This window comes from Oncorhynchus clarkii, chromosome 24, assembly GCF_045791955.1.
Source record: "Oncorhynchus clarkii lewisi isolate Uvic-CL-2024 chromosome 24, UVic_Ocla_1.0, whole genome shotgun sequence".
Taxonomy (NCBI): Eukaryota; Metazoa; Chordata; class Actinopteri; order Salmoniformes; family Salmonidae; genus Oncorhynchus; species Oncorhynchus clarkii.
Window position 1 is genome coordinate 40217743 of NC_092170.1, and position 10995 is coordinate 40228737.

Sequence of the window (10995 nt, forward strand, 5' to 3'; positions counted from 1 at the left end):
ATCCCTCATAGTACTAACCCATGGCCCACTCCCTCATAGTATTAACCCATAGCCCCATCCCTCATAGTACTGACCCATAGCCCCATCCCTCATAGTACTAACCCATAGCGCCATCCCTCATAGTATTAACCCATAGCCCCATCCCTCATAGTACTGACCCATAGCCCCATCCCTCATAGTACTAACCCATGGCCCACTCCCTCATAGTATTAACCCAAAGCCCCATCCCTCATAGTATTAACCCATAGCCCCATCCCTCATAGTACTAACCCATAGCCCCATCCCTCATAGTACTAACCTATAGTCTCATCCCTCATAGTACTAACCCATAGCCCCATCCCTCATCCCTCATAGTATTAACCCATAGCCCCATCCCTCAGACATCATAGTATGACTTTCAATTGGCACAGAATCACTAAACAGCCAACACACTCTATTTGGTGTTTATCATACCGTAGAGCCAAAATTGTACTCAGTGAAATGGAGTGTAAGATGTAGCTTTCTGAGGATGAGGGGTTCATCTTCCTGTAGCTCAGAGCTGGGTGGTGGATGGATGAGGTGTTCAGCTTCCTGTAGCTCAGAGCTGGGCGGTGGATGGATGAGGGGTTCAGCTTCCTGTAGCTCAGAGCTGGGTGGTGGATGGATGAGGTGTTCAGCTTCATGTAGCTCAGAGCTGGGCGGTGGATGGATGAGGGGTTCTGCTTCCTGTAGCTCAGAGCTGGGTGGTGGATGGATGAGGGGTTCAGCTTCCTGTAGCTCAGAGCTGGGTGGTGGATGGATGAGGTGTTCAGCTTCCTGTAGCTCAGAGCTGGGCGGTGGATGGACGAGGGGTTCAGCTTCCTGTAGCTCAGAGCTGGGTGGTGGATGGATGAGGGGTTCAGCTTCCTGTAGCTCAGAGCTGGGTGGTGGATGGATGAGGTGTTCAGCTTCATGTAGCTCAGAGCTGGGCGGTGGATGGATGAGGGGTTCAGCTTCCTGTAGCTCAGAGCTGGGTGGTGGATGGATGAGGTGTTCAGCTTCCTGTAGCTCAGAGCTGGGTGGTGGATGGATGAGGGGTTCTGCTTCTTGTAGCTCAGAGCTGGGCGGTGGATGGATGAGGGGTTCTGCTTCTTGTAGCTCAGAGCTGGGCGGTGGATGGATGAGGGGTTCTGGTTCCTGTATCTCAGAGCTGGGCGGTGGATGGATTAGGGGTTCAGCTTCATGTAGCTCAGAGCTGGGCGGTGGATGGATGAGGGGTTCAGCTTCCTGTAGCTCAGAGCTGGGCGGTGGATGGATGAGGCGTTCATCTTCCTGTAGCTCAGAGCTGGGCGGTGGATGGATGAGGGGTTCAGCTTCCTGTAGCTCAGAGCGGGGCGGTGGATGGATTAGGGGTTCAGCTTCCTGTAGCTCAGAGCTGGGTGGTGGATGGATGAGGGGTTCAGCTTCCTGTAGCTCAGAGCTGGGCGGTGGATGGATGAGGGGTTCAGCTTCCTGTAGCTCAGAGCTGGGTGGTGGATGGATGAGGTGTTCAGCTTCCTGTAGCTCAGAGCTGGGTGGTGGATGGATGAGGTGTTCAGCTTCCTGTAGCTCAGAGCTGGGCGGTGGATGGACAAGGTGTTCAGCTTCCTGTAGCTCAGAGCTGGGTGGTGGATGGATGAGGGGTTCAGCTTCATGTAGCTCAGAGCTGGGCGGTGGATGGATGAGGGGTTCAGCTTCCTGTAGCTCAGAGCTGGGCGGTGGATGGATGAGGGGTTCAGCTTCCTGTAGCTCAGAGCTGGGCGGTGGATGGATGAGGGGTTCAGCTTCATGTAGCTCAGAGCTGGGCGGTGGATGGATGAGGGGTTCAGCTTCCTGTAGCTCAGAGCGGGGCGGTGGATGGATTAGGTGTTCAGCTTCCTGTAGCTCAGAGCTGGGCGGTGGATGGATTAGGTGTTCAGCTTCCTGTATCTCAGAGCTGGGTGGTGGATGGATTAGGGGTTCAGCTTCCTGTAGCTCAGAGCGGGGCGGTGGATGGATTAGGTGTTCAGCTTCCTGTAGCTCAGAGCGGGGCGGTGGATGGATGAGGTGTTCAGCTTCCTGTAGCTCAGAGCGGGGCGGTGGATGGATGAGGTGTTCAGCTTCCTGTAGCTCAGAGCGGGGCGGTGGATGGATGAGGGGTTCAGCTTCCTGTAGCTCAGAGCTGGGTGGTGGATGGATGAGGTGTTCAGCTTCCTGTAGCTCAGACCTGGGCGGTGGATGGATGGATGGATTGACAAAGGTTTAAAGTTGCTCACTTGTGCTCAGGACTGGAAATTATAGTGACTGGGTGGATGGATGGATGGATGGATGGATAGATAGATGGATGGGGGATAGATAGATGGATGGGGGATAGGCGATGTAGGAGACAGGGGCTAATGGTTGACATGAAAGCTCTTTACTGAGCTTTAAAGTACGTGGGGGAAAATGCTGAGTCGTACAGGAACAAGGCTCAGACAAAACAGGAAGTGCATTAAGGGCCCTCCATATGACAGCTCTTTCCAGGATCGCCCTGCATCGATCTGCCCTCTTCCAAGGCCCCATAATTTATAATCTGTGCTTCATTCAATATTTCCCTGCTGGTTTCCATGTATGCTGAACAGCCCTTTTAACAGTACATCACCTTTTTGAAAGAGGCAGTAAGAGCTAGCTATAGTCTGAGAGAGAGTGGACAAGGAGCAACTTTTGTGGATTGAGATCAGGTCTACTTATAGAGTTGGGCCCCCTGTAGGTAAACAGTTCCGGTAATACAGTGTGATATATATTGTGTCTAAACACACCTGTCTGAACATGCTGAACTGTGGTATGGCACGTTTGGCAACCCTGCCAGAGAGAGGCTAGCTAACGGTACAACACTCTCCTGTGTTGACAGGTGTACAGTAGGATGACAGACATGACGCATCAGGAGTACAGTAGGACGACAAACATGATGCAACCGGCAGGCAAAACTGTTCCACACAGACAGATTTATAACACACTCACACCCGTAGAGACTGCTGAGGGGAGGAGGGCTCGTAATAATGCCTGGAACGGAGCGAGTGGAATGGAATCAAACACATGGAAACCATGGAAACCACGTGTTTGATGTGTTTGATACCATTCCACCCATTTCACTCCAGCCATTCTCACGAGCCCGTCCTCCTCAATGAAGGGACCTACTGTATAACACACACAAACACATTGAGTAATTACATCACATTTGAATGAATGGGATTTGTTTTGTGCTGCTTTGTGCTGAGAGGACAATGGCGTGGCCATGGGAGACAAGCGCGGAGGACTGGACTAACACTGGCTGAAGCAGGTTGACCTCTTGATAATGAACTCACCGGCTAAGCTTATAAAAACCACGAGACTGGAAAGCTGTTTATCAAAACAAACACGTAAAATGAATCTCAGGAAATGGATTGAGGAGAGAGGACAGAGTCACAGCACAGCAAATAGAGGAAATCATTCAGACCAAAAAGGAGGAAGGCGTCCGAGCAGTGAGTTGAGTAGCCATTCATATTTCCTGCCAAACTCTCCTCTCCTCAGAGACACATTTGGAAATGCTAAGCACACGCACGCACGCACACACGCACGCACGCACGCACACACACACACACACACACACACGATGTAACACACAGACAATAACAGCGGAGAGATAGTGTTACAAAAGAAGAGAGGACAGAAAGAAGAGAGGACAGAAAGGAGAGAGGACAGAAAGAGGAGAGGACAGAAAGGAGAGAGGACAGAAAGGAGAGAGAGGACAGAAAGGGGAGAGGACAGAAAGGGGAGAGGACAGAAAGGGGAGAGGACAGAAAGGAGAGAGAGGACAGAAAGGGGAGAGGACAGAAAGGAGAGAGAGCAGTAAAGAGATAAAGAGAGAGCAGTAAAGAGAGAAAGAGAGAGCAGTAAAGAGATGTGTTTTAAAGAGAGAGCAGTAAAGAGATAAAGAGAGAGCAGTAAAGAGAGAAAGAGAGAGCAGTAAAGAGAGAAAGAGAGAGCAGTAAAGAGATGTGTTTTAAAGAGAGAGCAGTAAAGAGATAAAGAGAGAGCAGTAAAGAGAGAAAGAGAGAGGAGTAAAGAGAGAAAGAGAGAGCAGTAAAGAGAGAAAGAGAGAGCAGTAAAGAGAGAAAGAGAGAGCAGTAAAGAGATAAAGAGAGAGCAGTAAAGAGAGAAAGAGAGAGCAGTAAAGAGAGAAAGAGAGAGCAGTAAAGAGAGAAAGAGAGAGCAGTAAAGAGAGAAAGAGAGAGCAGTAAAGATATGTGTTTTAAAGAGAGAGCAGTAAAGAGATAAAGAGAGAGCAGTAAAGAGAGAAAGAGAGAGCAGTAAAGAGAGAAAGAGAGAGCAGTAAAGAGAGAAAGAGAGAGCAGTAAAGAGATGTGTTTTAAAGAGAGAGCAGTAAAGAGATAAAGAGAGAGCAGTAAAGAGAGAAAGAGAGAGCAGTAAAGAGAGAAAGAGAGAGCAGTAAAGAGATGTGTTTTAAAGAGAGAGCAGTAAAGAGATAAAGAGAGAGCAGTAAAGAGAGAAAGAGAGAGGAGTAAAGAGAGAAAGAGAGAGCAGTAAAGAGATGTGTTTTAAAGAGAGAGCAGTAAAGAGATAAAGAGAGAGCAGTAAAGAGAGAAAGAGAGAGCAGTAAAGAGAGAAAGAGAGAGCAGTAAAGAGAGAAAGAGAGAGCAGTAAAGAGAGAAAGAGAGAGCAGTAAAGAGATGTGTTTTAAAGAGAGCGCATGAGCCGAGTAGAGAATTGAACAAGAAAGAAAGAAAGAAAGAAAGAAAGAGGGAGGGAGGAAGACAAGTACATTTGGAAGTGAGGAAGGAGCCAAATCTAAGACAATCCTCTCCTTCTTATGGTGTGAGAGCCTAACAGACAGGAAGCAGCAAGGCACCTTGGGAGATCTGGAGCAGCTCTGTAATGACAGTAGTATAGGATATGTTCAGATACATTATCTGTGTCACTCTAGTCTGGTTTCATACAGGAAAGACATAGTGAAAACATGTTTCATTCTGAAACAAACTATTCAGATCCCTTTAGACTCAGAGACACTGGCTCGGTTTCCATTCAATTGGTGACAGATTTTCATGTGAAAATTCGAAAATCTGCATGAAAGCGAAATGCACATTTTCCCCACCAGATACGTGTTTCCATCAAACTGACTTGTTGTGGATAAAAGGCTGTGCGTGTCGACCGATAAAAAATGACTTTTGCAGTTATATGCCTAGGTACCGAATAAAAAAAAAATCCAATCCAAGTTTAAAAATGGGTTTTCATTGCATTTTCAACTCTACTGATGGCTGTGTCACAAATACATGTTGCCTTGTATACAGCAGCTGTGGTTTAGCCAACAGCTCGCAGGCACAGGGAGGTTACCAAGACGATGAGGTTATCATGGATAACAGCCAGATACGTGTAATGTTAAAAGACAGCCAAGCATCGATCATCATGTCACCAGAATAAGACCCTGGATATTTATTGAACACAGTGCACTTTTACCACCCATAATTTATTTAAATCTCCGGCCTGATAAACTACAGGCTTTCCCCGAGTCGTAGTGGGAGGACCACACACCCATATCATTGCGTGACTCCAAGTTCAATATTTGCTCATAAAGGGCGTTTCTTGCCTAATACATTTAACTGACAACAAAAAAAAAGATCTCACCTTGTCTAGCGTATTTTGTTTTGTCAATGTTTGGAAAGTTTACAAATACATTTTCTGTTTCCATTTCTGTTAAGAAATGTGTTATCTGACTTACTTTACTTGCGTAAAGAGGTTTGATGGAAACCTAGTTTAGTGTTAACCCTTGCAGGAGATGGAACTACCTCTTCTACGTCCCTCACTCTCTTCTGGTCTCTCTTTCCCTCTGTGCTCTCACCAGTTTCCACTGATGACATGAGGAGGGATTAGAAAAGGGATGTCAGAATTATCGGAATCAATTTCTATGACTTCCGGAATTAAGTGAGACTAGGGCTGTATTCCACTTGGAACACTGTTTCCTATGAGTTCCACATGGGACACTATTCCCTATGAGTCACACATGGAACACTATTCCCTATGAGTTCCACATGGAACCCTATTCCCTATAAGTCACTCATGGAACACTATTCCCTATGAGTCCCACATGGAACACTATTCCCTATGAGTTCCACATGGAACCCTATTCCCTATAAGTCACACATGGAACACTATTCCCTATGAGTTCCACATGGAACACTATTCCCTATGAGTCACACATGGAACACTATTCCCTATGAGTTCCACATGGAACACTATTCCCTATGAGTCAAACATGGATCACTATTCCCTATGAGTTCCACATGGAAAACTATTCCCTATGAGTCACACATGGAACACTATTCCCTATGAGTCCCACATGGAACACTATTCCCTATGAGTTCCACATGGAAAACTATTCCCTATGAGTTCCACATGGAACACTATTCCCTATGAGTCAAACATGGAACACTATTCCCTATGAGTTCCACATGGAACACTATTCCCTATGAGTCCCACATGGAACACTATTCCCTATGAGTTCCACATGGAAAACTATTCCCTATGAGTCACACATGGAACACTATTCCCTATGAGTCCCACATGGAAAACTATTCCCTATGAGTCACACATGGAACACTATTCCCTATGAGTCCCACATGGAACACTATTCATTATGAGTCAAACATGGAAAACCATTCCCTATGAGTCCCACATGGAACACTATTCCCTATGAGTCAAACATGGAACACTATTCCCTATGAGTTCCACATGGAAAACTATTCCCTATGAGTTCCACATGGAACACTATTCCCTATGAGTCCCACATGGAACACTATTCCCTATGAGTCCCACATGGAACACTATTCATTATGAGTCAAACATGGAACACTATTCCCTATGAGTTCCACATGGAAAACTATTCCCTATGAGTCACACATGGAACACTATTCCCTATGAGTTCCACATGGAAAACTATTCCCTATAGCGAGCGCTACTTTTGACCTGGACACATAGGGAATAGGGTTCCATATGGGGCTCAATCATGGTGTCCTCATTGTGTTCAGAGGTCATATTAGAAGTACTAAGCTTAATCTTTATCATCAGCAACCCCAGTTTGATGTATTCCTCTCCTGTCAGTGTTGCTGTAATCATTGTCTTGATTTAATCACAGTACCACAGACCTCTCTCTCTCTTTGTCTCTCTCTCTGTCTGTTTCTCTCTGTCTGTCTCTCTCTCTCTCTCTCTCTCTCTTTGTCTCTCTCTCTCTCTCTTTGTCTCTCTCTCTCTCTTTGTCTCTCTCTCTGTCTGTTTCTCTCTCTCTGTCTGTCTCTCTCTCTCTCTCTCTCTTTGTCTCTCTCTCTCTCGCTTTGTCTCTCTCTCTCTCTCTATCTCTCTCTCTCTCTCTCTCTTTGTCTCTCTCTTTGTCTCTCTCTCTTGTCTCTCTCTCTCTTTCTCTCTCTCTCTCTTTCTCTCTTTTTTTGTCTCTCTCTTTGTTTCTCTCCGTCTCTCAATTCAATTTAAGGGGCTTTATTGGCATGGGAAAAATGTGTTAACTTTGCCAAAGCAAGTGATGTAGATAATATACAAAAGTGAAATAAACAATAAAAATTAACAGTAAACATTACACATACAGAAATCTCTCTCTCTGTCTCTCTCTCTCTCTGACTGTCTCACTTTGTCTCTCTCTCTGTGTCTCCCTTTGTCTCTCTCTCTCTCTCTGTCTCTCTCTCTCTCTCTCTCTCTCTCTGTCTCTCTCTCTCCCTTTGTCTCTCTCTCTCTCTCTCTCTCTCTCTCTCTCTCTCTCTCTCTCTCTCTCATAGAGAATAGCTTCATGTCATAATAGATGTTATGGTCTAACTGGATTAATTTTTCCAGGCCTAATAAGGTGATAAACACAGACATGATTAGTGGTAGAAGTCTTGCCATTCGAAGGGCCGTTTATTATGTGCCACTGTCCCCTTCAGAGTCCCCCTCAGTGGAGGTTATGAGGCCAAAGCTCCTTCAGGTCTTGCTGCCTCTGGGAATATTTTTTGTGATGAGAGTTGCTTAGGAGGTGTATGCGTGTGTGTGTGTGTGTGTTATGTGCGTGTGTTGTGGTGTGTTTATGCACGTGTGTGTGTGTGTATTACTGGAAGGTCGACAGGAAATAGCAGGGGAAATAGCCCAGTCTGGAGACAGAAGCAAAACACAAAAACAAGACCAGACACGAAATGAGGTTTATTCACTATCAGCTCTCATCTGTGGCGTTTTTATCATGTAAATCTTGGTGGAGTAAACTCCCCCCAAAAATGTTTTAGATGCATGCCACTACACAACACAACACTAAATAAGACATTCATTCCACTATACCAGTGACAAACGGTGCCCACAAACTGTTAGGTCCTACATAAAGCTGTCCCAACAGCAGAGCTTTTATTTCCAGCACCATGGAGTGAATCCTTACCACTGCTACACCTGGCTATCAGCGGAGCCTTGTCTGGCAGCGAAACAGTTCATTCAGCCTCACTCAGTCTTTAAAAAAATCATAGCTGATATGCATGACTTGCTTCAACTGACAATTGCCATGTACAAATTATGGCAAAAGGGGAGCTGATAAGAGGCAATCCTTCGTTTTGATTAAGACATTAATGAGCGAGCTAATGCGGCTGTAGTCAATATAACTATTTGTTCCGCACTTTTGAAATGTACAGCAACAGAATTCAGAACATGGGCCATTCTTACAGTGTTCTCACTGTACACCAAGTCAGAACCATAGGATAAATAAAGGGGGCATACAAGCAGACAATGAAAAGCTCTTAAAGTATTCGATGATGACATTTCTCTAAAACATCCATATGTGGTTAGGCGAGGTTTCTGTACAGCACTTTGAGATATCAGCTGATGTACGAAGGGCTATATATATACATTTGATTTGATTTGATTGGCCATGATTGGGTAGCCTAGTGGTTAGAGCGTTGGACTAGTAACCGGAAGGTTGCAAGTTCAAACCCCCAAGCTGACAAGGTACAAATCTGTTGTTCTGCCCCTGAACAGGCAGTTAACCCACTGTTCCTAGGCCGTCATTGAAAATAAGAATTTGTTCTTAACTGACTTGCCTAGTTAAATAAAGGTAAAATAATTTAAAAAAAATTCTCAATGGGATTAAGGTCTGGGGAGTTTCCTGGCCATGGACCCAAAATATTGATGATTTGTTCCCCGAGCCACTTATCACTTTTGTCTTATGGCAAGGTGCTCAATCATGCTGGAAAAGGCATTGTTCGTCACCAGACTGTTCCTGGATGGTTGGGAGAAGTTGCTCTTGGAGGATGTGTTGGTACCATTCTTTATTCATGGCTGTGTTCTTAGGCAAAATTGTGAGCGAGCCCACTCCCTTGGCTGAGAAGCAACCCCACACATATGCATGGTCTCAGGATGCTTTACTGTTGGCATGACACAGGACTGATGGTAGCGCTCACCTTGTCTTCTCCGGACAAGCTTTTTTCCGGATGCCCCAAACAATCAGAAAGGGTATTCATCAGAGAAAATGACTTCACCCCAGTCCTCAGCAGTCCAATCCCTGTACTTTTTGCAGAATATCAGTCTATCACTGATGTTTTTCCTGGAGAGAAGTGGCTTCTTTGCTGCCCTTCTTGACACCAGGCCATCCTCCAAACGTCTTTGCCTCACTGTGCGTGCAGATGCACTCACACCTGCCTGCTGCCATTCCTGAGCAAGCTCTGTACTGGTGGTGCCTCAATCCCGCAGCTGAATCAACTTTTGGAGACGGTCCTGGCGCTTGCTGGACTTTCTAGGACTTTCTAGACTGGTTCTCCAGCAGTCTTCATCTTTTGCTGCAAAGAAACTCTGCAAGCTTCCAATTTGTCCTGCTGCTAAAGCTCCAGCTGTTCCGAATGCCTTCAGCCCTAGTTCACGTACAGCATGACGGGTAGCTTCTGAAGGTACGTCCACTGTGCCACGTCTGCGACACACTCACCTCTTCGGGGGAGCTTCAGCTGCTTCTTCTCATCTGGGATTGGGGTCTTTGTGTAGCTGTCTCTGACCAATTCCTGCCGTTGTCTCATTCCACTGCTTGGGAAGTCCCATCGGTCTTTCATCGGGAGTTTCTGTATGCCTCTGCTTGACTGAGGAAAACCCAAACCTAGGATGCAGTCATCTTGGATATCGGCAAACCAGAACTCATTGCTGACTCTCACCGATAAGGACATCTGGCCCCTGTCACAGTGCAAAAAAATACAGAGGTAGGAGTCCAGACCGGAAGGTCTTTTACTATTTGTGAAATGTGTACCTTTCAGGTTGATGAGTTATACTGCTATGTCGTAGAAAATGGTGTATTCTGCCAATTAACGTGTAGCACTCTACCTTGTCAATACAGAGTAGGCTTGTATACTTCCAGTTCATGTGTTATATTATACTTTGTGAATAATGGTGAAGCTTTACACTGGCAGTTCTACGGTCTTAATGCGACAGCCATAATTGTATGTGATACCAAAGAGACTACTCGAATTCTATTGTTAAGACAGTCACCATTTTGTTTTGATTTATTTATTTTATTGAACCTTTATTTAACCAGTTCAGTTCTGACAGTCAGTTCTGACAGTTCTGACAAATTCTGATTTACAATGACGGCCTTGTTACATTGGTTTCAGAAGTGGGTTAGCTATAAACCCAAGCCTTGATGAAAAGGATGACACCGTGAAGCAACTAGCGAAGAAGACCGTTTAAGAAGAGGAGGAGCTGAGCACTCTGTTCCAGGAGCTGAGCATCAGCGGGAAATGGCCCACTGCACCCGTCCTCAGCGGAAGGGGCGGCAACTTGGAGGAACAAGCATGGCGGCCATGCACCAGAGGCTTATACCAGGACAGCCCTCTCCAAGCAAGGGGAGGTTCCCCACTTCACCCCACAAGGAAGGTGCGGTGCCTCGTCGTTCTGCACAGATGGATGGAGGCAGAGGTTTGGCAGTAGAAACTCAAGTGAGACAATGCGGGAGAAGATAGCAGGTCGCTCAGAGTGATGTAAATGGAG

General features: G+C 46.0%; 1 protein-coding gene across 1 annotated transcript; it reads right to left on the reverse strand.

Moving 5' to 3' along the window:
- Positions 1–447: 447 nt before the first annotated feature.
- On the reverse strand, positions 448–10178 carry LOC139382663 (fibrous sheath CABYR-binding protein-like). The gene is made up of 2 exons (XM_071126752.1): positions 9889–10178; positions 448–2203 (listed from the first exon to the last, which is right to left on the reverse strand). Exons 1-2 carry the CDS (start codon positions 10176–10178, stop codon positions 448–450), a joined length of 2046 nt encoding a protein of 681 aa, XP_070982853.1.
- Between the last annotated feature and the right edge of the window lie 817 nt (positions 10179–10995).

What these genes read in the sequence shown, in the direction of transcription:
- LOC139382663 (XM_071126752.1), bottom strand. Translation starts at nt 10,178, where the DNA reads ATGTCCTTATCGGTGAGAGTCAGCAATGAGTTCTGGTTTGCCGATATC. An exon ending in CAGAAGCTACCCGTCATGCT is followed by an intron (nt 2,204 to 9,888) that starts GTACGTGAACTA and finishes TCCACCGCCCAG; the next exon opens with GTCTGAGCTACAGGAAGCTG.